Source organism: Centropristis striata, chromosome 19 (assembly GCF_030273125.1).
Source record: "Centropristis striata isolate RG_2023a ecotype Rhode Island chromosome 19, C.striata_1.0, whole genome shotgun sequence".
Taxonomy (NCBI): domain Eukaryota; kingdom Metazoa; phylum Chordata; class Actinopteri; order Perciformes; family Serranidae; genus Centropristis; species Centropristis striata.
Window position 1 is genome coordinate 23715375 of NC_081535.1, and position 27280 is coordinate 23742654.

The following is a 27280-nucleotide window of genomic DNA, read 5'->3' on the forward strand; positions in this document are numbered from 1 at the left end:
GGCTCTCCTGCATATCTAATCAAGCACTTTCGACACCAGTAGTCCACCAACCACCAGGGGACGAACGCATAGTTAAGGTAGTACTCGATGCCACAACAACAGGCACCATTTGTAAAAGCCGGCCAAGCAGTTTTGCCAACTTAGCAACTTTGTTGCTATATTTAGCAACTTTTCAGACGCCCTTAGTGACGAATTTTCAAAAAAAGCGACTGGCAACAAATCCAGCGACTTTTTCTGCTGTTATTGGAGACTTTTGGAGACTCGTTCTTACTCTTCTCAACGAACCTCCGGTTCCAATAAGAAGAGTAAGAATGAGTCGAAGCGGCACAGTCCTCCTGCAGCAGTCTCTCACAGCTGCAGAGCCGGAGGGGATGTTAACCCCTTAGTGTCCAGTCTGCAAATTGCTAATAGGCTAACAGTTAGCTCTATAGCAGTACAGTGTGTATGTGCTGCTGCTGCAGGAAGTGTTCACTTAGCGATCTCTGTCTGTTTACAACAAGCACCAGACATTCTGTACACACACTAAAAACTTTTCCTATTGTTTGTTTAAAAGTAGTGCAATAAAAATACAGATGTTTTCCCTAACATGATGAATAATCGTGATTAATAATCGTGATTACAATATTCATCAAAATAATCATGATTGTCATTTTGGCCATAAACATGCAGCCCTAAAACCAGTACTAAACGGAGCAGTTCAGGATTTATTTGTATAACAGCAGGACCTACCTCGTAAAGATTTCCCCATGTATCTCCCGTCAACTCCGTAGGCTCCTGGGATAAAAAAAAAAAAAAATAGAAATGAGAAAGCAAAACTAGCAAAGATTTTTCCTGGCAGTAGTGAAGCTTGCAATAGATGTGCCTTTGTCCCAGCTGACTTAGCCCAGACTTTCTGGTCATGCTCCAAGCTGACAGGGTTCTGGAAGAGTTTTTTCAAGATCATGTCAGAGGTTCTAGGTGTAGCTTCAACTCCCTGTAGAACCTGATTTTTTTTTTACCAATTATGTAATAAAGTATAACATTAATGGGAGGTTATTACACTATCAGGTTAGCCTTCATTTCGCAAGTCCTGATAATGTAATAATTCCCCAATAATGTAATAATTTAACAGCAGACCACCCATTACTTGGGTTCAAGTGGTGATACTGTGTAGGCAACTCTAGCTCAAGAGCTCTAGCGCCACCAACAGGTCAAAGTTGAATATTTATTCACTTTTGACCCGTTCATCCGTTTTTCACAAACAAGTATCCATGACACACGAATGCATTCAACAGCTTCTTGAAATCTAAAGGTGCTTGGTGTTATACTTTATTACATTATTGGTAAAAAGTGTATAACATTATTGGTAAATGCACTTTATTACATAATCAGGAAGTTTTTATCCTGTCCTGTTGTCTTTTAGTCTTTTAGTTTTTATCCTGTCCTGTTGTCTTTTAGTTTTTATCCTGTCCTGTTGTCTTTTAGTCTTTTAGATTTTATCCTGTCCTGTTGTCTTTTAGTCTTATAATTTTTATCCTGTCCTGTTGTCTTTAAGTCTTTTAGTTGTTATCCTGTCCTGTTGTCTTTTATTCTTTTAGTTTTTAACTCCAGTGTTCCCTCATGGGGGCCTCCACACTGGGGGATGTGTTCAGTCTGCCCGTGGGGATGTGGTCTTGGAGATTCCCTTGGCCCGGGGGACTAGGCGGCTCTGCACCGTGTGTGGAGTCCGCCCCGGTCTACCTGGGTCATGGTGGTCTCTGTGACGGCGTCCTCTATGGCTGTGGGCTCTGCCACCTCTCAGTGTGGATGCTCCTACAGATTGCTTTTCCTCATCTGGATCCTCGGTGCCCTGCCATGTCTCTACACTGTCAATCAATATGTGCTGTGTGTGAGTCTGAGTGTGTGTTTGTGTGCATGTATGTGTATGTGTACATACAGATGTGTATGTGGGGATGGGAGGGGTGGGTTTTGTCATTTTTTATTGTCTGTTTTTATTCTTATTTTTTGTAAAACACTTTGTGTTGCATTTATATGTATGAAAAGCGCTATATAAATGAAGTTTGATTGATTGATTGAACTCAGTTCTGTTTTGTTCTCATAATTTCTCCATTTGCTAATTTTCTTCCTCTCTGTAAAACTTATATGTAAATTTACAGTGAAATATGAACAACATCCTACTGTTTTGATGTCATACAGTGTCATGCTGTATACTGCAATGCAAGGGATTATTTCTGGGAGAAATATATGTCATTACAGCACCTTTAGAGAATGCCATTATTTACAGGAATTTACTTTTTACTTTTCTTTTGAAATCCATTGAACATTACAGAGTGCTGATCTATAGTGGATAGTGTTAGAGAGGCACTCACTCTTATTGAAAGCTAGTAATACACAAAGCAATTATGTGATGAGTACATTATCATGTTCTCCATGTCTCACCCAGTTCACTGAAGCGGTTTTCTTGTTTCCAGTCTGCAGGCAGTGTGCTAGTGTGCTCAGGTCTAGTTGGCCTTTTTCTCTGGTCTACATTCTTCAAGTTGACAAACAACTGGCTGCTCTTGGCCTGACAAAGTAAAGTTTAATGGACAATCATCAGAAAATAATATTAACCCTCTGGAGTCTCCAAAACCGCCAAAGCATGACTTCTTCATCACATCCGGAAAAAAGACACAAAATGACTAAAAAAGAGACACAAAATTACCAACAAACAGAAAAGACACAGAATAACAAAAAAAGACATAACAAAGACACTAATAGACACATTCCTTATAGAATTGTTAGTTTGCCATGTCTAACTCCTCTATACTTCCATACCTTTCCATATGGAGCGGTGCTAACATGTGGGGGGGTGATGCACTGGGTCAGAGTATGGTAGCTGGGGTTGGAGAAGTAGTTGCTGGGGTGGCCTTCACATGCTGGTCGGTGAGCATCTGAAAAATGACAATGTAACAAGAACTCTTACCAGAAAGTTTATCGGTGCTTTCAAAGCGTGAGACCAAACATATCTCAATCTGTGATTTCATACTAATGGAGAATCTAATTTGTGTTTGTTCACTAGCAGTCGTCCTCATCCCTGCCTTTTTTGGCATATTGCTATTTGTTTATTTAAAAAGGATCCCCATTAACTGAAGCCAAGACCGCAGCTAGTCTTACTGGGGTCCAGACAATAATTTTTAATAGAGTACCACAGGCATTACAAAGTCAAGTCATTATAAAAATATATAAAAATGAAAAAAATAGGAAAAGAAAAAGAAAGCATTATACATTCTTGTATCACATAGCCCAACCACACTCAAATAAAATGATGATACAATTAAGGTGTCGACATCAAATACATTCTTAATCTTTGTTTAAAACCAGCTTTTCCCTTAATTTCACCAACCTGGAAGACTGATCCAAAGCGCAATTGACCTATAAAATACTGGCACCTTATTCTTAATAAGTATTAATAACTTTATGCAAGTATATTTGTACATTAGCAGATAGACATGGAGACATCCATGCATTTCTACAACACTAGTTCTTGGAGAAAAACCAAGAACCAGTCTTGCACAGGCGGCAATCTCCGTGTCTGAGCATGGAGGCCAACCAGGAAGTGCCTTAAACCTGCAATCCACCGGAAATTCCAGCAGGGGGCGCTAAGTTTGATGCAAAAAAAATCTGGCCATTCATTTCAGTGCAAAATTTGAAAACTTCTCAGTTGATTTATTACCTCAGAAAAAAATTTCAGGACAACACTATGGTCTCAATTAGGGGTGGCCGATATGGCCCTAAAAGATTATCACGATATTTCAAAGTATTTTCGCGATAACGATATTCTTGACGATATTAAAAAATACTGAAAAATATATAGAAAATTATTTTTTAGTCTGTATAAATAAATAAAAATTGTACAACAAAATAAAAATCAATCATAAATCTAAATGTAGTGTAAATTGCAAATCTCAACAGTTGCAAAATACAAATTACTTGAGTATTAGCAAATAATAATAAAAAAATAACCTTCTAGGGGGTCTGTACATTTTATAGTACAATGTGATCAATCTCGTCCACTTTGAGAACTAAATGTGAGCAAACACCTCACAAACACATCATGCCTATTTTAATTAATTATTGTAAGGGAGAATAAAGGTTCTTCTATGTTTTATTTAAGGCATCTTAATTTGACAGTCTTCTTGTAATTTCTGTGGTGGATTCTGTGCTCTTATTTTGAAAGCTGCATTTGTATAGCGACAGGAAGTAATAGTAGCTTTTTGTGATTAAAACAACTTTAATTGTTAGCTAATGTTAGCTCGCGGCTAACGAACGGCACAATGCAACAGTGTGTTTGGACCGTTTGGACCTCTGACAGGACAGGTTGATAGTATTTAGATCGGCTCACGCACACACAGACGCACAGAGAGAGAGTGGGGACGGGACTGATACATTACAGACAGGTAGGTGCTTGTTTTGAAGCGCAGTGGGAGGGCAGCTCGGTATATTCAGTGCGTGTGTGTGAATGCGTGCGCATGTCTCGGAGGAGGACAGAGAAGTGGGTCGGGGTTTTGACTGACTGACGGCCTGAGTGTCTGTCACCCGTCTGCTGAGCAGAGACACAACGCAAAATAACTTTATGTTATGAATAGTGTAGGTATACTTTGAGTAGCTTGAAATGTGACGTTAGCGCAGCACAAGAGACTCTGGCGGGCCGCCAAGGTCTAGGTAATTAATAAGAAATCCTTATGCCACTATGTCAAGAAGTAGGGCATGTTGCCAATATCGTGATATGCATTTTTTTTTACCCATAAAAAAAATATACCGGTATAATCGTGAACGATACGATATGGCACACCCCTAGTCTCAATCACTAGTAAAAAATCATCTTCAAGACAATTTGATGTAAATAGGTCTAATAATGGCCCCATTTAGAAGAAAATAGAATATAAAGAATGGTATGATTTGGGGCGTGGCTAGCTTTGATTGACAGGTCACTAACAAGGCGAGCCGTCATCAGGAGAGAAGCAGAGCAATGCGTATCCACGGCAATGTGTCAATAAAGTTATATATAACGTTATATAGATATAAAAAAGCACATTTAGCGGTTTGGTCTCATGACTTTGACCCTTTTCACTGTATTTTCACTTAATTATTTGAACGTTTTGTTCCGTAAAAATGTCTTGTTCAGCGATTGGTTGAACTAACTTTTTGGAGAAACAATGAATACACAAGAAAAGCCTAACGTCACTGCGACAATACATCTTACTGGCTGGCTGCAGTTTGAAGCATGTCAACCTGTAATGTACCTGCAATGGTATAATCAGCAGTGACCCTCATAGCAGGAGTGTAGGTCACAGCTGGCATGGTCGGCTCTTTGCCCTTCTGCTTCTTCCTGTAGATGATGAAAAGGAGGAGCAAAAAGAGCACCAGGAGCACCAGGACAATGATCCCTGCGATGGCTCCAATCTGGTAAGTGTCCACCTGCATGGCTGCTCTGGTCAAGCTGTTCAGGCTGCCCACAACTACACCAGCTGCAGACAGGACGGTGAGGTAATGAATTACCAGCATTAGAGGCCACACACAGATTCTCTTTGGTCTAAATCATAGTTGCTCAAAGTGAGGCCCTCAGATTTTTTTGTGTGGCTCAAAAACATGACATAAAAAGTATGCATAATATTTTAATCTTCCCATGCCTATTTCAATAATCCAAAAGATAACATATATCCATAGGGCTGCACGAATATGGCCAAAGTGATAATCACAATTATTTTCTATTTTTATTGCACTACTTTTAAACAAACAATAAGAACAGTTTTTAGTGTGTGTACAGAGTGTCTGGTGCTTGTTGTAAACAAACAGAGATCGCTAAGTGAACACCTCCTGCAGCAGATGCACATACACATTGTGCTGCTACAGAGCTAACTGTTAGCCTATTAGCAATTTGCAGACTGGACTCTAAGGGGTTAATATCCCCTCTGGCTCTGCAGCTGGGAGAGACTGCTGCAGGAGGACTGTGCCACTTCGACTCCTTCTTACTCTTCTTAACAGGCCCGTTAAGAAGAATAAGAACGAGTCTCCAAAAGTCTCCAATAACAGTAGAAAAATTTGCTGGATTTGTTGCCAGTCCCTACGTCACATCCTGCTTAGCGCTCGCTCGTTTTTTAATTAATTAGGCAGCTACATGAAACCATAACTATGTGTTCGCCCCCTGGCGGTTGGTGGACTACTGGTGTAGAAACTGCTTGATTAGATATGCAGGAGAGCCGCATTTTGTTGGAATAGGAAATTTTGCAGACGATCGGGTTAATTTAATCGTGGTGGCCAAAATCGTGATCACAATTAAAATTTGATTAATTGTGGAGCCCTATATATCCACGACCTAGCTACTGTGTCAAACTGTGCTCCGCTAATAAACATCTGTCCACTTATCAATGACTGCTTGTAGAAAGTTACTTGTTGCATGCCAACTCTCATCAATGATAGTGCTGTTAGGTAAAGTTAAAGATTTCCATGGACAACTATAAACATAATGTAACATGGATTGATTCCATTTTAATTGAGGTGCGTCCTCACCTTGATCACAGCGAGCTCCCTTCCAGCCTGGGTTGCAGTAACATGTACCCGTCATGTGATCACACGTGGAGTTATTGAGACAGTCACAGACCTGACGGCAGCCATAACCATAAGAACCAGGAGGACACTCTGAATATAAGAAAATATTACTAGATTAACTTAATTAATAATAACTTAATTCAACTTTAGTGGGATGTCCCTACTGACAGAGCAACAGCATGCTGATGGAACAATAATAGTTTAATTTTATATACATGTACACAGTAAATTCACACAACCCTGATGCTAGAAAAGTTGTTTTAACACAATGTGATAAATATGTCATCCTTTGTTTACTTATATTCAATTGAAAACTGTACAAAGAATATATATTTAATGTGAAAACTGACAATTATACTTTCTCCGGAGTCACGTGGTGCGGTTGGTGGAGATGGCTGCCTGAGTTATGGTTATCCTGTAGTTATTGTTTAAATTGTTTGATATTTAATAAGAAAGAAAGAAAGAAAGAAAGAAAGAAAGAAAGAAAGAAAGAAAGAGAACATACTTTGTTCACAGTGTCGTCCCATGAAGCCGGTGCGACAGGTGCACTGTCCGGAGATGTGATCACAGTCAGCTCCATTCCTACACTGGCAGATCTGAGAACAGTCCTTCCCATAGAAACCTAATGGACAGCCTACAAGGAAGGAATCATACAGTCCATGATGAAATGGGACAAATATGTGCCTCACTGGTTGAATCATAACAGAACACTTGTATGTGTGTGTGTGTGTGTGTGTGTGTGTTCTTGCACTTTCTACATAATGAGGACCGGAACACGTTTTTAACCAACAAAGTGAGGACATTTTTGCAAAGTGAAGACATTTCGGCCGTCCTCACTTCGTCAAAGGCTTTTTTGAGATTTCAGACTTTGTTTTAAGGGTTAAAGGTTACAATTAGGTTTATGTTAGGGTTAATGTTGGGCATTTAGTGGTGATGGTGCAGGTTAGGGTAAGGGGCTCGGGAACAAGGTTATTATTGTTAATGAAAACGAAACGAAAAAAAGGTAAACTAGAATTGAAATAACATTTTTGTTAACTGAAATAAAAATAAAAATGAGAGTTTTAAAAAAAAAAGATGATTAACTGAAACTGTATTTTGTGGTTACAAAACTAACTGAAACTAACTAAAATTATAGTGAAAACGTCCTTCGTTTTCGTCTTTGTCAACTTTTTTCATAAACTAATAAAAAATAAACTACAACTAAAGCATTTCAGAAAAATAAATACTAAACTAAAACTAGCAAACTCACTCTAAAAACTCATTAAAACCAACTGAATTTGAAAACAAAAATTCACAACTCAATTAAAACTAAAACTAATGAGAAATTCAAAACTATTATAACCTTGCAAGGGAATTTACTGTGTGTGTGTGTGTGTGTGTGTGTGTGTGTGTGAGTGTGTTTGGATGTGTGTGTGTAACTGACGCTGTGTGCAATAGAGGCCGGTCCATCCTGGGGTGCACTTGCATTCTCCATCATAAGCGCTGCAGTATGCTCCGTTGTGGCAGTTACATGTGTGGATGCAGTTGGGTCCCCACTGTCCAGGGGGGCACGCTGAAACACAGTGACCACAAAATGTAAGTGCTTAGAATCTTTAGTCATATCCATTGGTTGGGGTGGGGTGCTACTAGGGCTGCACAATTAATCTAATTTTAACCGTTTTTGGCTGCTATGATTAATATAACCTGATCGTCTGCGATATTTCCATTTTAAAATGCGGCTCTCCTGCATACCAGTAGCACACCAACCACCAGGGGGCGAACACATAGTTAAGGTTTCATGTAGCTACCTAAATAAATAACGAGCGAGCGTTAAGCAGGATGTAACGTAGTACTCGACGCCACAACAACACGCGCCACTTGTAAAAGCCGGCAATGCAGTGTTGCCAACTTACCAACTTTGTTGCTATATTTAGTGACTTTTCAGACACCCTTAGCGACAATTTTTCAAAAAAAGCGACTGGCAACAAATCCAGGGACTTTTTCTGCTGTTATTGGAGACTCGTTCTTACTCTTCTTAGTGAGCAAACGAGTCGAATCGGCACAGTTCTCCTGCAGCAGTCTCTCCCAGCTGCAGAGCCAGAGGGGATATTAACCCCTTAGTGTCCAGTCTGCAAATTGCTAACAGGCTAACAGTTAGCTCTGTAGCAGTGCAGTGTGTATGTGCTGCTGCTGCAGGAGGTGTTCACTTAGCGATCTCTGTTTGTTTACAACAAGCACCAGACACTCTGTACACACACTAAAAACTGTTCCTATTGTTTTTTTAAAAGTAGTGCAATAAAAATACAGATGGTTTCCCTAACATGATGAATAATCGTGATTACAATATTTAAAATAATTGTGATTATCATTTTGGCCATAATCGTGCAGCCCTACTTTCCCGAATCATAAACCATGGAAGTAAATTATCTGGCCGGACTCAAACATTATCAGTACTTCACACCCAAGCAGTTCACAGGAAAGCAAATCACATTACAAAAGATCCCTCACCCCCTGCACAGATCTTTCCAGTTACCATCGGGCTGCCGTTATTAAGCTCCCCTAGCCAAGAAAACCACTCCTTCATTACTACTGCCAATACCATCTTAAATAAAAGGTGATCTACACACAGACATAGACACTTTGCTGCTTTGCACATATAGTATATTGTAATTTGTATCCTGTGTAAATGAACTTCATTAGGTATTATTATTCTGTTTTAGGAACACATGTTGTATGTCTATTGTCTGAGTTTGCTTCTTGCAATGTTGTTGTATGTGGCCCACTTCTAAGACAATTTTCTGTCATGACAGACAATAAAGTTTTCTGATTCTGATTCTGACCACAAAATGCAAGTGCTTATAATCTTCAGTCATATCAGTTCATAGCTAAAATATTTTCTATATATTTTTTTAACATCAGCATGTATGTTTCACAAAGAAACAAGTACTTTACAAGTACAAGTAAAACATGTGAGCATCATATATCTTCATCATCATTTGAATGACTGAACTCACGCTGGGAGCAGTCGCTGCCGATCCATCCAGGATAACACTGACAGGAGCCATCGATGGGGTTACAGGTGCCGTTGTTGGTGCAGCTGCAGCTCCAGGCACAGTTCTTCCCAAAGTGACCACTGGGACACACTATAACCAAGAACCAAGATAATAATATGAGGAAGTTGCAGTTGGTTCAGAATAAAGCAGCAAGAGTAGCTCTTTCTTGTGGATGGAGAACTAATGTTATTAAAATGCACAAATCATTAGGTTGGTTAGATGTAAAAACTAGATTTTTGTCATTACTGATGGTTTTTATTAAGAATATCGTAATAACAAAAACACCACTTATTATTTATAGAAATTTGTCTTTCAGTTCAGAGGCACATAATTATGTTATTTTTTATTATTATATTATTAAGGCATGCAGTGTGAAGTTGTTTTACTTTACCAAGATCCAAAACTATGATTCAATTAAATCTATATAGCTTTAAAAAACAACAACTTAAAAGTCATTATCTAAATATCAACTTCAATTGATGCAGCTGTCTTTCGGTGTCGTTTTATTTTGTATTTGTTTTGTGATGTCAATCATGTTTTATGTGAAATGTAATTACGTATTGTCTGTGTGTTCTTTTTGTTTTATGTTATGTATTCATATAATGTATGTCATGTCTGTTATCATTCTGTGTATTTATACATTTTATTTGTCACACTGAAATATGAAAGACCCCAGGAAGAATAGATGCTGCTTTGCAAAAGCTAATGGGGATCTTAATAAAAACAAACAAACAAACAAACAAACAAACAAACAAACAAACAAACAAACAAACAAACACTTGTGAGAGTTACTCATTCATGCTCATTAACCACATTTTAGCTACACCGTAGAAAAGTATTCTCATTTTGTCAGGAATACTATCTGTGCAGTTACTGGATTGTATTGCCATCCTTGGATGTTGGTTGCTGATTAGGTTGACTGTGACAAATTTGTTTCATGTGTTAAGCTATAATAAGTTATAACTCAAAGGACTTTCTGAGAAAAGACACAGGAAGCTGTGAACAGTATCAGCCTGTAAAAACCCGGTTGAACACTGAAGCCTTTGTTACCACAGACTGTTGAAAAGGCATAACCTCCAAGCCTGAAAAGTGAAGCCAACGCTGAAGTGCCTTAAAACCTGTATACTCTCTAATGGCCAGCAGGGTGCGACTCCACTGGTTGCCAAAATAAATCAGATTATTCTAGACAGCCTACTTCTTGCTTGATTTATGACCTCAGTTAAAATTCTTACACTGCAAAAAGCCACCTCTCAAAAAGAAGAAAAAAATGTACAAAAAATAGGTGTATTTTGCTTAAAAATCGCAAAATGATCTGCCAATGGAAGAATACATTTTGGCTTGTCAAGACTTCCAAAACAAGTAAAACGAGTGGAGCCGTCGGGGGAGGCCAAGTTGGCGGAGGCCACGTCGGGCACAGTGCAGTGGTCTCAGTCCCTATGCGTACCAAATAGTGTGTCTCCTACCACTGCCGGGGCAGGTGTAAAACATGTTACTTGCTGTTGCCAGCAGGGGGCGCTATGAGTGTGTGTCAATATTGACATGTGGGTGTGTTCAGGACTGGACCCTCTTCAAGTGTGTGAAATTTGGGACAGATTGGAGAATGTATAGTCAAGTTATTCAGTCTGGTGTTAAATGGCGAGACGCCATATTTGTCACCATGCCACGCCCACATAGTGTGACCTTCGGGAAAGATTTGAATAACTTTTGATCCCAAAGGCCTTGTGATGGTACTGACCAAGTTTGAAGTTGATTGGGTAAAATCTGTAGGAGGAGTTCGTTAAAGTATGCGACCTGGAAATGGCCCAAAACGCTGAATATTGCGATATTCCAACCCAGATGGCGGACTTCCTGTTGGGTTTGAGGTATGGGTCCAAGAGGGTTTTTGGTGCGTCTCCACATGATTCATATGTGTACCAAATGTCGTGTCTCTACGTGAAACCTACTGCTCAGGCTAGGTGTAAAACATGTTAGTTTCTGTAGCCAGCGGGGGGCGCTATGACTGTGTTTCAATATTGACATGTGGGTGTGGTCAGGGCTGGCACCTCATCACGTGTGAGAAATTTGGGACAGATTGGTCAATGTATGGTCAATTTATCCAGTCTGGTGTTAGATGACGAGACGGCATATTTTGCCGCCATGTCACGGCCACATATTGTGAAGGTCAGTAAAGGTGTTGATAAGTTGTGTTCCCCAAGGCCTTGTGATGGTAATGACCAAGTTTGAAGTCAATGGGATTAAATCAGTTGGAGGAGTGATGTAAAGTATGCAACGTGGTCATTTTATGAAAGGGGGCGTGGATAAAGCATAAGGGGCGGGGCGTGATGAAAGATGGTTATTTAGAAGTGTTAAGGGCAGGACTGTGATGAAGCATGAGAAGTTTGGACCAGATGGGACAAAGTATGTAAAAGTTATTAAGATCTGGTTTTTTTTGGCGAGACGCCATATTTTGCCTCCATGCCACGGCCACATAGTGTGAGCGGCGGTAAAGATTTGAATAACTTTTGATCCCAAAGGCCGTATGATGCTACTGACCAAGTTTGAAGTCAATTGGGTGAAATCTGTATGAGGAGTTCGTTAAAGTATGCGTGGTGGAAATGGGGAAAATGCCACATTCGATCCAAGATGGCCGACTTCCTGTACGTTTTAGAGAATAGCTACCCCAGACTTTTTGGTGCGTCTTCCCATGATACACGTATGTACCAAATTTCGTGTGTCTACGACAAAGCAGTGTGAAATAATGACATTTAGGGGGCGCTAGTGAGTCATTTTGCCACGCCCATTCCCGCGAACACTAGAATACGTAAATTTCACGTGAGATTGACGTATATTCCAAATATGGTGAGTTTTTGAATATGATAAAGCTTCCAAATTAGTGATTCATTTTTGGGAAGGACAGACCAATAACAATAGGGGCCTCGCACTGGTAGTGCTCGGTCCCTAAATATTGAATCTTAACAAACCCAAAAATACTCAGTATAGCTCATAAAATCTCAGTAACAAGCTGTAATATCTTATTTAGATAATTAAGGACCAAAACACTTAAATCAAGTGAAACAGTCGTGAAACAGATAAAAGATGCTGACTAAGAAGAACTATCTTATCAGACAAAAAATAAGCATATATCCCCTTGATCTAAGATATTTCATCTTACTTAGATTTCAGTTTTTGCAGTGTATGACTTTATGTTCTCAATCGTTAGTTTCAAATCTTCTTCAAGACAGCATCATGTTCATTTGGTAAATTATGGTCCCATTAACAGGAAAATAGACCATAAAGACTAGGATGCTTTAGGGCAAGGCCATGGCAACGTCAGGATAAAGGCATAGCAATGCATATCAATGGCACTGTAACAAATTAATAGTTTAAGCTGTGGTTTTGTTTTGGAAAGTTGACCCTTTCACAGTTAACCCTTTGATGCACAACATATAAACACCTTCTAATGCACAACATGGGTCAAAAATGACCCACATTCATTCCCCATGTGTTTCTGTGCTCTATCTTTTGATATCAACTTATTTTATGATTGAATATTCCAAGTATTCTTTAAATATCTTGTTTTTGATAACAACAGATCATTATTTCCATTTTGCCTCTCGTACTTTATGAAGAAAAAAGTTTTTGTATTATTACATAGCTAACTACTTGGCTAAGCTAACTACAGGGCTTGAAGCAGAAAAAAATCCTGTGCCTGAATTTTTTTTATGCATGGGGGGGGGGTTCCAGTTAATGTCAGTTTTCCAGTTATGCAGTATTGGAAAACTGACATTCTTGTTAACGAGATGAAAATACAGAATCCTGTCAGAAATTTTGCTCCTTTCAAAATAAAACAATACGCAGTTCATGCAGCCTAAAACAACTTCACATCAACATTACGTCTTGGCACCAGATCAGCAATCAATCAATCAATCGATCAATCAATCAAAGGGTCTCAGAGGGTGGGAGACATGGACAAGAGTCGGATTGTTGAAGTTGAACAGCATACAATCATTTATGACATAACACATTCTTTCTATAAGGATAGATGGTCAGATCAACAGATCTTCCACGTTGGAGAAGCAAAGTAAGCTGTTTGTTGTTGTTGTTGCTGTTTACCTTATACACAGTTTATCACGGGATCTTGCGGTCTCCCGTACGTTCAGGATTATCGCGTGTTTTTGTTATCTCGCGTGTATATGGCCCATTTCACAATTGCGGGTACATTTGAAGTTTAGACAAATTTTTACATAATACCTTTTTAGTTCCCAAAGAGAATACTTTGAATTTAACACTTCCAGCATTTGCCAAGCTTAAACATGTAAGATTTAAAATATTTATTCTGAAAATCATCTTAGTAACAGAAAATCAGTCAACTCTGTTGCAGACAAATTAGGGTAAATATTTATAGTACTCAAATGTAATACATTTTAAAACCATGTCTTTCCTAAGAGAACTTTTGTCTTTACATCCACTAATTCAACTTTAAATTTTCTAAGATAAAGACTCTTTTTTTCAGGAGTAAAAACATTGACACATTTAATTGGAAAGTTGCCAAGACAGTTTGGATTTTCTCTAAATATTGCTCCAAAAATGAATTAAATGCTTTGAAATTTCATGTATAGTGAGAATGTTAGTTATGCCACAGCTTCTGGTTAATTTGTCAACAATAAAACATATTTAATTAGAATTTTTTAAAACAAAACTGTGTGAAACAGAGTTGACATGAATAAAAGAGTTGACAAACTATGTGTAAAAGGCCAAAAACAGTAACTCTGTTATCATAAAAATTTTGAAACATGTAACAGAGTTGACGATAACAGAGTTGACATTTTCCACCATTTTGTGCTTTAACTCCACGTGCTAGCTTAAAACCAGATATCATACCACATGTCATGAATAAAACCATAATTTTATGAACTTTCATTATATAATTGTTTTTTTTTTAAATGACTGACAGATTCACTAGAATATCCTAGTAACAGATTTGACATATAATTAATCTACTGTTGGTGTATTCTCAACATTTTGTACAAGTTAATGAGAGAGAAAGTTCAACATTCCATAATTCCCTCCAAATATTTTCTGCAAGAGGAAGTGAGTGGGTGCAGGTCTCATGTTTTTTATTTGAATGCTGTAGGGTTTTTTATATGGTTTTATAACAGAGATAACAGAGTTGACTGGATCATAGGGACAGATAAAATATATATATTTTTTTAAATGTTGAAATCCCATGTATTACAGAAAATAAATACTCTGTGCAACTGTAAGTATTTATAGAATTAGCACAAAAAAACTGCTAATTTTAATGAATTATTTTATGTTAATTCAACATTAACATGTGAATCACAAGCTGAAGACAGCCAATAATTTAATGAATTTTAATCATTTAATGAATATTTTACATTTATATTTTAGCAAGCTACTTAGCCAAGAAGTTAGCTAAGTAGTTAGCTAGGCAAGCTACTTAGCCAAGAAGTTAGCTAAGTAGTTAGCTTAGCAAGCTACTTAGCTTAAAAATGGATATGGGTCATTTTTGACCCATGTTGTGCATTAGAAGAGTAGTGACACAAAAAGGGATTTTATAAAAAAAATAAGGAAAAGGAAAACATAAAATTAGGATGTATGATGATCAAAAACAAACTAATTGAGGGAAACCTGGAATACCGAATGATGAAAATAATTTATTGCAAAGATATAGAATATAAAAACTCTGTCGGGTCACTTTAGACCCATGTTGTGCATCAAAGGGTTAACTGTAACATTTTGGTCGGCTAAAAATATTGTGTTCAGGGTTCGGTTTGATTGGTGTGTTCAATTACTATTAAGTCTACTAAGTAACACAGCAGAAACAGTGTGCTGAAGGTAACTCACCCTCGTTGCACAGCGCTCCCTTGAAGCCTGGCAGACAGTCACACTGTCCTGTAACATGGTGACATGGCCCGTTGCTGTGGACACACTGTGGACACGTCTGACTGCAACGGTGACCAAAGTAACCTGGAGAGCAGACTGCAGGCAAATCCAGGGAAACACAAAGAACAAGTCATCCAATCGATCTATCTTAAAACGAACACATTTTACATTGTGGGCTCTGTGACTTTATAATAAAGATTGACAGGGTCATTTTTTTTGGATGAATTTGGTGCCTATGAACCAGTTCCTACAGATACTTACAACCCTGATTCCAAAAAGTTGGAACACTGTGTAAAACACAAATAAAAAATGAATGCATCAATTGAGAATTCAAAGAGTATATTTACAAAAAAATCAAAAGCTTGAACATTATATATATTGATGTTGTACAGTTTTTAACTTCTTTGGAATTGGGGTTGCATATCTAGCAGGTACAGAATTTTAAAATTGATTCTAAAAGAGAAAGGCCATTGCAATGTAAGGCTTTAAGAACAGGGGATATGTGAGACCACCTGTGCGGGTCAGAATTCTCGCTGCAGGGTTCTGTACTAATTGCAGACGCGACAGCTCATTTTTGTTAAGACATGAAAACAAACTATTGCAGTAGTCTAGCCGAGAAGACACAAATGCATGTATAATGATTTCTAAGTCATTATGCGACACCATTTTCCTGAGCTTGGAGATTTTTCTTGAGATTTTAGTTGAAAAATAATAATAAGATAAGATAATAATGATAATATGTAATTTTGCACATAGTTTGTTTTTTGAAGAGTTGCAGCTAACAAGAAAAAAAAAACGTCTAAAAATATACATGTTTTTATGGGACTTTTTTTGTATATAGTTTTATTATATTTAAATTTTACCTTTTTATATGTTCATATATGCATCCTATGTTTACATTTTCAAGTTCCAAAACAGTTCCTTGAGCATATTTGTGGTTTTTATTGTAGTAAATAGTATAATTTTTCAACTCGGATTTCATGATTTTTATGTATTTCTGAGCTCAATATGTTGATAAAGTAGGTTAAATCGAAAAAACCATCATCATATAGGTGAAGAAAAAATGGACACCAAATATGGGTATAGTAAACATATTTTTAATGTGGTACATGAAGGGCAAAATCAAAAGTATTCAAAAACGGCCAAAAACGGCCCAGTCTCCAAAAGTCTCCAATAACAGCAGAAAAAGTTGCTGGAATTGTTGCCAGTCGCTTCTTTTGAAAAATTGTCACTAAGGGCATCTGAAAAGTCGCTAAATATGGCAACAAAGTTGCTAAGTTGGCAACACTGCTTGGCCAGCTTTTACAAATGGTGCGTGTTGCTGTGGCGTCGAGTACTACGTCACATCCTGCTTAGCGCTCGCTCATTATTAATTTAGGCAGCTACATGAAACCTTAACTATGCGTTCGCCCCCTGGTGGTTGGTGAACTACTGGTGTAGAAAGTGCTTGATTAGATATGCAGGAGAGCCGCATTTTAAAATGGAAATATCGCCGACGATCAGGTTAATTTAATCGTGGCAACCAAAATGGTGATCATGATTAAAAGTCGATCAATTGTGCAGCCCTAGTTTATAGTTTAGGTCAGAATTTTACTCTTCACTTTTGTTTTCACTCCAAAACACATCTGACCAACGTGTCTCGTGTTTCTTAGTGGTGTCACTAGATTCGGGCATTAACTTGCAGATAGTACAATGTTAATATTGCTAATAGCAATGATGGTACAAACTATGAAAATAAGAAATAAACTCCTTTATAGTTTAAGTGATTGTAGTGCATGAGTCAGGACTTACTCCTCTGACAGGTGGTGCCTCTGTATCCTGGAGCACACTCACAGGTTCCTTCATCTGGAGAACACGATGCCCCATTCTTACAATTACAGGGAAGGGAGCAGTTTGGGCCCCAGCGGCCCTCTGTACACACACTGTCACAGTGGATACCTGCTCACACACACATACATAAAAAATACATTAAGTATACAAATGCATTATTTCTTAGCTAAGAACAAACAAAAGGTAGTATTGGTGAATGCATTAAATGTTCTTAAATTGTTTACACACACAATTCATGATCAATCAATTAAGGAAAAAGAAGGAAAAGCAAAATCTTTCATGTTATTCTTGAAACGTGCTGCCAAGTCTGTTCTGTTTTTTTTTAATGTTCTTGTATGTTTTATTTAAGGCATCTTATTTTGACAGTCTTCTTGTAAATTCTGTGGTGGATTCTTTTTTTTTTGGCCTACCACCGTTTCTCACTGGATGAGTTTCAGGCGGACTGATTATACTGGAGCACCAACTAGCGTTCATGAGTTCAGACAACAACAAACCACAGTGAACATGAAGGAAGAAGCTGATGAGACGCTTTGGTTGGCCCCGTGGATGATGGGACATTTTGTTACAAAAAACCAACGGATGGAAGAGTCGATAAGAGCATGGTTGGGTGCAAGTTATGCAACAAGGAATTCACATATCACCGCAGCACATCCAGCCTCAAGTATCACCTCAATGCAAAACATATAGCAGCTAGCGTGGACGCTAGTGTGGTAGCTAGTGTGGACGTTAGCCTGACTCTGAGTACAAGGACCCACACCCAACCCACACTCCTATATTTCTAAATATGCTATTGCTACACTTAATGGCAAAAATTGCACTGGTCTGTTGGACTTGAATAAAAATAAACAATATTTTTGATGCTTAAACTTATGTATTCAGTCATTATTCAATGGTATACTAAAAATCCATGTGAAAAAAATTACTTCTCACTGTTCTCAGGTCAAATATATATATGCGATTAAAATGCGATTAATTTCGATTAATTAGTTACAAAGCCAAGACAAAATTCACAAAGTTGCCACAGAAGTTGTTAAATTGCTGGCACGCACAGTTTAGGATCAGATCAGTGAATACGAAGGAGGCCCAAGATCATGAAGTCTTACCAGTCCATCCAGCCAAACAGCGGCAGTGACCAGTAGAGTGGTGACATCCATCAGCATGAATGCAGTCGCAGCGTTCTTTACAGTCCAGACCATAGGTGCCATCCTGAGGACGATGAAAAAATAACCATCACAGAGATGAGCTCATTTAGTGTTGACAGACAAAACTTTCATGTTTTTAAATCCCAATTAATTCCACAGCTTTGTATAGTCAAGCAGGGTGGTTTATATATTAATTTGTACTGTATGAGATCAAATATACCAGAACTAATATCCATATATGTTCAACTCTCATCCCAACAAAGTGTGATGAACAAAAATGTTGGATGCTTGTTTGGGGTGAGTGACATAAAGTTATTTTTCTCCAGGAACTGAGAATTCGACCATAGGGACAATGGTCTAAAATCAGTCCTGGAGACATTATTTTACCCCTGCAAAAGAAAAATATTTGCGGGCAATACTTTCAAAAAGTTCAGGAACTTTGGGGATGGGGCTTGCTGCGCGGAACACTTGTGATTGGAAATCACAGCAAAAGATTCACAGGACAGCATCAACCTTTTTCTTTCTTTTTTTTTTTTTTTTTTTAAATCTACAGCTGAAATGTGCACAAAAAATGAGGATAAGTAAGACAGGTGTCACTGTTTCATATGGCAGCAGAGTAATTGGCCTACTCATTGCTTTAGACCACAATGGAAATGCAGACAGCAACAGGCTGAAGGAAACAGTAACAATGACAAATAATGAGACGTAATAAATATACAAAATAAATGACATAACCCTACTCATACTATGGAAAAATGTCAGGGTGTTTTTTAGTGTTAAAACTTTAAAAAATCATTAACCCTCTGGAGTCACCAAAAGCGCCAAATCATGACTTCTTCATGACATCCAAACTAGAAAACAAAGCAGCGTGGAGCCCTACTGTAAAGTTACCTCTAAAGTTCTGGCTGTAAACTCCATGAGGCCAGTTTCAGTTTGATGTTGATGATATACCAAGTAAAGCTGGAGACAAGCTCAAATAGATTTAGTATAAAATGATAGAACTGGATGTAACCCTCTTATATGTTATATTTGCAACCTTTGTTCACATCTGCAACATTTAAAATTCTTTATTGAGAATGATAGTGTTTTGAAAGTTAAAAAAAAAGATTCAAAATCACATTTTATGTTGGACTAAAGGAATAAAACACAAAGACACAAAATGACTACAAAAAAGACACAAAAAGACACAGAATGACTAAAAAAAGACACAAAATGACAAAAAAAAGAAACAAAATGACTAAAAAATACACAAAATGACTAAAATTGTTACGCTAAACACACAAGACACAAATAAAATAGAGTCCCACTAGAATAAAAACCAAAGTTGGTTGATAAGATCACATTTATGTTGGTTTTTCTTTGTTTCTTTTTGGCTCAAGATGTTGATCCAGTAAGTCAGAATAAAATATCAATGATTATCAGGTCATATAGGTGAGGTTATGCTGAAAAAATATACCAACATGGCATTTAAACGTTTTTAAGTGGTGTATACAGACAGGATGAAAAGGATTCAACAATGGACAAAATAGCCCAAAACTCCATAGAGTTAAAAAAGTGAACTTGGTGGACAAGCTATGATTCATTCACTGATCCACTGATCTGTCCAAAATAATAATATTGGACGTATTTAAAAAAAAAAAAAAAAAAAAAAGCAAATAATAGCAAAACAAAAAACTACGTCTCTGAGCATCCATGTTGTCTCACCTGGCAGTGGAGTTCACACCTCTCTCCTCTCCATCCTGCAGCACAGGTACAGTGACCATCCAGGGCGTTACACGCTCCTCCGTTCCCACACATACAGGTGAGGTTACAGCCCAGACCCCAGGTACCGCTGGGGCAGTTGATGGAGCAGTCCACCCCATGCCACCCTGATCAAACAAGGTCAATAACATTTATGCACATGTAGCTTACATTTTATAGTTATGTAAACTCCCCTGTCTGTATCTTGAGCTACTGTGACGACTACATTTCCCCAATGCAGGATAAATTCAGTCTTAACATTATTATTATTAAAATATTTTTATTGCTTTTCACATTATACACATAACATAGGCTACACTATATTGAGGGAAGGGAGTTCCTCCTCGAAATACTTTAAAATGGTTGCCAAACTTTGTAATATCTATGGGTCGTGCCCCGGGTAGTGTATTTAAGTTGTTCAAGTTTGAGAAGGGACATCACTTCCTCCACCCAATGCTTATGAGAGGGGGGCGTAACCTTCTTCCAACTACACTGTGTTCCAAATTATTATGCAACTGAATTTTTTCTCCGATTTTCCTAAATAGTCGATGCAAATGACAGTCAGCATAATTTAAGTCATCAACCATTAGTTTAATGAATTGTAATGTGATTGGACAAACCTCTCAATGATAACAGTATTTTTTTTTAAATAAAAAACTTAAAATGCACTGTTCCACATTATTACGCACGACAGAGTTTTATAACATTTTATAGGTTTTTAAGAACTGAAAATGCTCATTTTTGGATTTTCCAGCATTCGGAGGTCATATTTACTGAAATCAAAAGCTATTTCAATCAAAATCAAGTCAAATCAAGTCAAGTTACATTTTAACATAGGACCCCTTATTTGATAGCAGCTTCACAATTCTTGCATCCATTGACCTTGTGAGTGTTTGGAGAGTTTGTGCTTGAATTTCTTTGCAGGATGTCAGAATAGCCTCCCAGAGCTGCTGTTTGGATGTGAACTGCCTCCCACCCTCATAGATCTTTCGCTTGAGGATGCTCCAAAGGTTCTCAATAGGGTTGAGGTCAGGGAAGGATGGGGGCCACACCATGAGTTTCTCTCATTTTATGCCCATAGCAGCCAATGATGCAGAGGTATTCCTTGCAGCATGACATGGTGCATTGTCATGCATGAAGATGATTTTGTTACTGAAAGCACGGTTCTTCTTTTTGTACCATGGGAGAAAGTGGTCAGTCAGAAACTCCAAATACTTTTCAGAGGTCATGTTCACACCTTCAGGGACCCTAACGGGGCCGACCAGCTCTCTCCCCATGATTCCAGCCCAAAACATGCCTCGCCACCTCCTTGTTGACGTCGTAGCCTTGTTGGGACATGGTGGCCGTCCACCAACCATCCACCAACCATCCACCACTCCATCCATCTGGACCATCCAGGGTTGCACGGCACTCATCAGTGAACAAGACTGTGTAACGATTAGTCTTCATGTATTTCTGGGCCCACTGCAGCCGTTTCTGCTTGTGAGCATTGGTTAGGGGTGGCCGAATAGAATAACTGATAAAATAACGCATAACTGCAAGCCTCTGGAGGATGCTACACCTTGATGTTCGTGGGACTCCAGAGGCACCAGCAGCTTCAAATATCTGTTTGCTACTTTGTAATGGCATTTTAACAGCTGTTCTCTTAATCCGATGTTTTTGTCTGGCAGAAACCTTCTTCATTGTGCCTTCATCTGCACAAACCCGTGTGTGCTCTGAATCAGCCACAAATCTCTTAACAGTACGATGATCACGATTAAGTTTTCGCGAAATATCTAAAGTTTTCATACCTTGTCCAAGGCATTGAACTATTTCACGCTTTTCGGCAGCAGAGAGATTCTTATTCTTTCTCATATTGCTTGGAAATGGTCATCTGCTTAATAATGTGGAACGCCCTTCTTAAGTAGTTTTTCCTTAATTGGGCTCACCTCGCAAACTAATTATCACAGGTGTCTGAAATTGATTTCAGTGATCCAAAGAGCCCTGAGACACAATACCATCCATGAGTTTAATTGAAAATCAAAAAATGTAATCTTTATGACACTTCAATACTATTTGCGTAATAATTTGGAACGCGGTGTAAAAAGTATCAGACGCCGAGACAATAGAGTGGAGAATGCTATAGCCTCAGCCAGGTGCCTAGTTAGTGGTGTCTCCTGAGGGACGACCCCAAATAATGCAGTCAATGTGTTGGGACTAACAGCTTTATTACACATATATGAAAAAGTGTCAAATATACGTGTCCAAAATCGAGCCAGTTTCGGGCAGAACCAAAACACGTGACTGAGGGTAGCTGGGTCCTGTCTGCATCTGATGCAGGTTGGGTCTAAACCAGGGTAGAGTTTGGCTAGCTTACTTGCAGATAAATGTAACCTGTGCAGAACCTTAAATTGCAGTAACCCGAATACATATTGATGAGGAGTGTACCATTGTAATTGCTGACTGCCAGTTTATATCTGTAATGGTAGTTCTTAATTCTTCCTCCCACAGCCTTGCTAAACGGTTAGGTGATATGACTAGCCTGGGTATACCCAGACTGCCTTGCGCGCTTGAATTTTATTTCGAACCTCCAGACAGTCTGGCAACCAGGGAGGTTTCTTAGCCCTATTTTAGGGATCCAATCACAGAGCAGGGAGGGACGGCAAGACGATGACGCGTACTACTCGGCAGACGGAAGCTTGTAGTTTTCCGGATCCAACATGGCTGCAGCAGACGCGAAACTCTCTTTAGCTGTTGACGGTGTTTTAAATAGTTTAGAGCGAAAGTTGAAAGGCGAAAGGTCTATCGTCGGCTCCGCTGGGGGACTGGGGATCTGGCTACGAGCCGGGGGACAGCGGAGCCGACGAGAGACCCGCAGCAGCTTGTTTATTGCCCATAAAATCAGTGGATTTGTGAGGCTGAATGACATGAGGGGGAATAAAGCATGAAAATAAATAATCTTGCAGAAAGCGAGAACTGGAGAAGCAAAGCAGCAAACATCACTCTCTCACAGACACACACATCAACAACAAACATCCATTTCTGTTGCTCTACTACGTCATCTGGTATAACTGATACGATTGGCTAAGAGCTACCTACAGACGCTTTTGATAGACATTCTAAGCGGCCAATAAACGGCTCCGGAGGATCGTAAACCACACCTCCTCTACAGAGAAATGAACGGCAGGTGTTAGCCAGGCTATGATATGACGGCAATCATCTGTATATTATCATATAACATAGACACCCGCCCTCTGTCAACTGGATCCATGTTCAATTCAGTCTTAACATTAACAGTAGTTAATATCAATATCAATCTCAATCGATTTTCAAGATTGATTGATTGATTGATTGATTGATTGATTGATTGATTGATTGATTGATCATAAGTGTAATACTTGGAGAACTGTTTCCCTCATAGAAAAACTGAGTTGGTCTGTCTGAAAAGAGTTACTGTTTCATCATGGATTCATTCACTCAGCACTCAGTCCACTTGTTTTTATTCATAGAATAATGGTTTATTTTATATTGAATTATAATGTGTATAATGTGTATACAAAATGTTTGCACCTCACCTGGTGTGCAGGAGCAGGATCCGTCCACAGGTGAACATTGAGCTCTGTTCTTACAGCTGCAGCTGGATGAGCAGTCCACTCCATGTGTTCCTGTTGGGCAGGGGACTGAACAGTTTGAACCCTGAGAAGATCAAATCACACAGTTAGAACTGCACGTGAGAATATCACACACCCTTTAAACGGCTAGCTCCATCACCACAGAACCAGCTGTAATAAATTATTCTGGAGTCATTTCATTTTACTTAATATATTTGATCAAATATATTAAATATGAATGCGTCCTTGATTTTGAGGCAGTTGTTTAAGTAACTTTAATATAAAAATGTTTGAGATAAGAATCGACTAATTTTGACCACATTAAATATAATCTTTATGTGTATGTAATTCTAAATCAAGAGAATTTTGAAAGAATCCACCACAATAGAATTAGTCTGTTTTTAAATGACAGGCACTTCCTGTTAAGTTCTTATTAACTCAACTTGTAACGTAGTTAGATTTAATTATTAATATTGCATGCAAACTATTGTTTATCTTTTTTTACAGTGTAGACCAGCCTGTTCCAGCCTCTGTTCCTGAGCTATGGCATTGAATAATGGACAGAAGAGATTATGATGTCACAGTGACGTTGACCTTTGACCTATTGGATATAAATTGGCATAATTTAATGATTAATGACTAACAGACATTTGTGTGAAATGTTGTCATAATAACTGTGAGAATTAGAGTTATGGCAAAAAAAATATATATTTTGTGAAGTCACAGTGACCTTTGACATCTAAAATTAAATCAACTTGTTCTTGAGTCCAAGTGGACATTTGTGCAAAATTTAGTTAAATTCCTCTAGGTGATCCTGAGATATTGCACTTGTAAGAATGAGACAGATGGACGGATGGACAACCCCAAGACATGAATCCTGTGAACGGCAAAATGTGGCGTGCCCAGACCAGTTAAGGCTTGTTTTTAGTCGAGCTGTGCTCTTTAGACCAGTCTGTCCAACCGCCTTCATCTCTGTGTCTGATGCTGCCTCCCCAGCAGACTGCAGCATAAAACAACACACTACCACCACAGACTGATAAAACATCTGCAGCATCGCACTACAGATGTCCAGAGATCTGAGCTTCAAGAAGAAAAAGAGGCGGCTCTGCCCTTTTGTAGAGAGCGTCTGTGTTTAGGGACCAGTCCAACTTATTATCCAGGTATACACCTACATACTTAAACTAATATGAGCAGAACAGCTCATTCTATTAGTTTAATGTAGTCTTTACATAACAGGATAGTGTGTTTGGGATGGCTTTATTATGGCTGTACAAAAGGTCTGATGATATTGTTCAATTAAATAAAATTACATGTTAGTAAAAGAAAATGTTAAACATTTTGGAAAAGAGGCTTATTTGCTTCACCTCCTTCTGTTTTGTCCTGAGTCATGTGGTTAGTTTAGCTTAGCATAAAGACTGAAGGCAGGAGAAACAGTTGGCTTGGTTCTGCCTAAACTTAAAGACCATTACTAACACCTTGTTTTATCTTCATTATTTAATCCTGACACAAGCATAAATATTTTGACAACAATCTGTGTTTGCCGTGCACACCTCCCTGGAGTCTTCACATCACAGTGTGGGTACTATCGTCATTTAGGACAGTTTACGACAACAGCTGTAATTGCTGCCACTAGATGTTACCAAAGAGCCTTATTCTTACTTACAGCTAACATGGAGCCACCTACTGCAGAACTGACATTTAGTTTCAGTTCCTAAAGTCTGGTCAGGACAAGTGTGTCAAGACAAAATGGGCCTCATTCACGAACTGTTCTTAAGAACAAATTTGTTCTTAAGTCCTACTTAGGAAGATTTTACGAAGATTGTGGCATTCATGAATTTTTTTCTGATCCAGGATTTTTCTTAGGTAAGAACAAATCCTACGAACACTCAGGAGTACTCTTAAGCACATTTCAGTGCTGACATGTTTGGCATGATTTCCATCATATTTATGTATTTATTTATTCATTTCATTTTTCTTTCATTTTTCATTTTAATTAAATTAAATGTGCCAACGCTTTAACATGAATCAATTATATTGGAAATCATGCCGACCATTAGTGATACCACCCTATTAGTAGGTGCCTTTCTGCATCCAAGGCCTACAAAACAATGGCATATATATTGCTGCTGCCCGAGGGCACTGTCTGTTCTGGTTCTGTTGCAAGTTGGCTCTGCGGGACTTCATCTGTGATAAAAAAATTAAAAATTAAAATCAAGCCAAGGTTGCAACCCCTCAGTGCAGTACTAAAGACATACTATGAGCTTACACACTATGGTAAACTCCTGCCTTACAGGCATATATATATATATATATATATATATTGTTTGTGTTGTTGCAACCTGCACTAAGGCTGCTAAATTTAATTTTCTTCCTCCGAGTGATCTCCTGCAGCAGAACTTCTAGTTCTGAACTGCAAAAGTTACCTATGCTAATCCTATGTTAATTAGACTCACCTGGCACGCCCGCTCAATTTACGAGGAGATGGCATTCATCAATTTAAGAACACGGCTGCGAACAACTCATTGGCTTAAGAACACGTTGATGAATCTGATGTAGAGTCTTCTTAGAAATCTTCTTAAGAAGGACTTAAGAAAGAATCTAAGAAGATTCTTAAGAAGATATTGGTGAATGTTTTTTATGTAGCATTTCTGAGATTCAATAAATCCCAGTGCCAACCAACAAGAACATCCTGTATCACATACTGTCAACTGCCTCTGGAGTGAATATGGTGCATGATCTGCTTTAAAGCATTCATTAACATTCTGAAAAGATGGAAATGGTTTTTACCGTGAAGCCTGGAGCACAGATACACTCTCCGGTCACACTGTGGCAGTCAGCGCCGTTCTGGCACTGGCACACCTGCTGGCAGGACTCGCCATAGAAACCTGGGGTGCACGTCTCATTGCAGTAGAGGCCTGACCAACCAGGCTGACATGTACACTCCCCTGACATTGGGTGGCAGCTGATGACAAGAGAGAGACATAACATATTTACATATTGTACTTAATTCTTGTATTCTTGTTAAATAGTCAGGCGGCTTAGCTAAATAAAGGGGACACGCCGGACAAAAGCACCAATTTTTTTCCACATGCTCTCTATCACCATAGGTTTCAATTTTTTGGTAGGCGCCACTTCATCAAGATTGTGGATCGGAGATGGCACCCATATAAAGTATATGAGAACCAATGCATCTTCCAAGCCACTTCAAGATCAATCTTGGTGTCAAAATCTACATTTTCTGGGTCAAGGAATCATTTAAAACTATTGAGAATATCACTAGATGATTATTTGATCAAATTGATATGTTCATTTTCACCCAGACTGGTAGGTCTTCAAGTGCTGCAGAATCCTGAGTTGAAAATGTTTGGAATCTATGTTCACGGGAGAGTGAGGATTAGCTGCCAAGTAAACTGCTAAATAAAATTAAGGGAAAGCTTTCATCTCATCTCTTGTATGATCTTATATACATTTTTCCCAACAGAAAATGTAGATT

The 27280-nt window shown here is 38.5% G+C and overlaps 1 protein-coding gene across 7 annotated transcripts in view; it reads right to left on the bottom strand.

The window, feature by feature from the left end:
• The window catches only part of megf10 (multiple EGF-like-domains 10), a 94178-nt gene that overhangs the window by 8280 nt on the left and 58618 nt on the right, over positions 1-27280 (bottom strand). For all 7 annotated transcript variants that reach the window (XM_059357814.1, XM_059357816.1, XM_059357813.1 and 4 more), the window contains 14 exons: positions 26575-26749; positions 23752-23872; positions 20162-20325; positions 18419-18521; positions 17277-17423; positions 15447-15581; positions 9561-9689; positions 7991-8119; positions 7073-7201; positions 6529-6657; positions 5262-5486; positions 2794-2909; positions 2419-2542; positions 730-774 (listed from right to left, as the gene is read on the bottom strand). In XM_059357814.1, the coding sequence (XP_059213797.1) occupies positions 730-774; positions 2419-2542; positions 2794-2909; positions 5262-5486; positions 6529-6657; positions 7073-7201; positions 7991-8119; positions 9561-9689; positions 15447-15581; positions 17277-17423; positions 18419-18521; positions 20162-20325; positions 23752-23872; positions 26575-26749 (1871 nt within the window). The remainder of the gene's footprint in view (positions 1-729; positions 775-2418; positions 2543-2793; positions 2910-5261; positions 5487-6528; positions 6658-7072; positions 7202-7990; positions 8120-9560; positions 9690-15446; positions 15582-17276; positions 17424-18418; positions 18522-20161; positions 20326-23751; positions 23873-26574; positions 26750-27280) is intronic.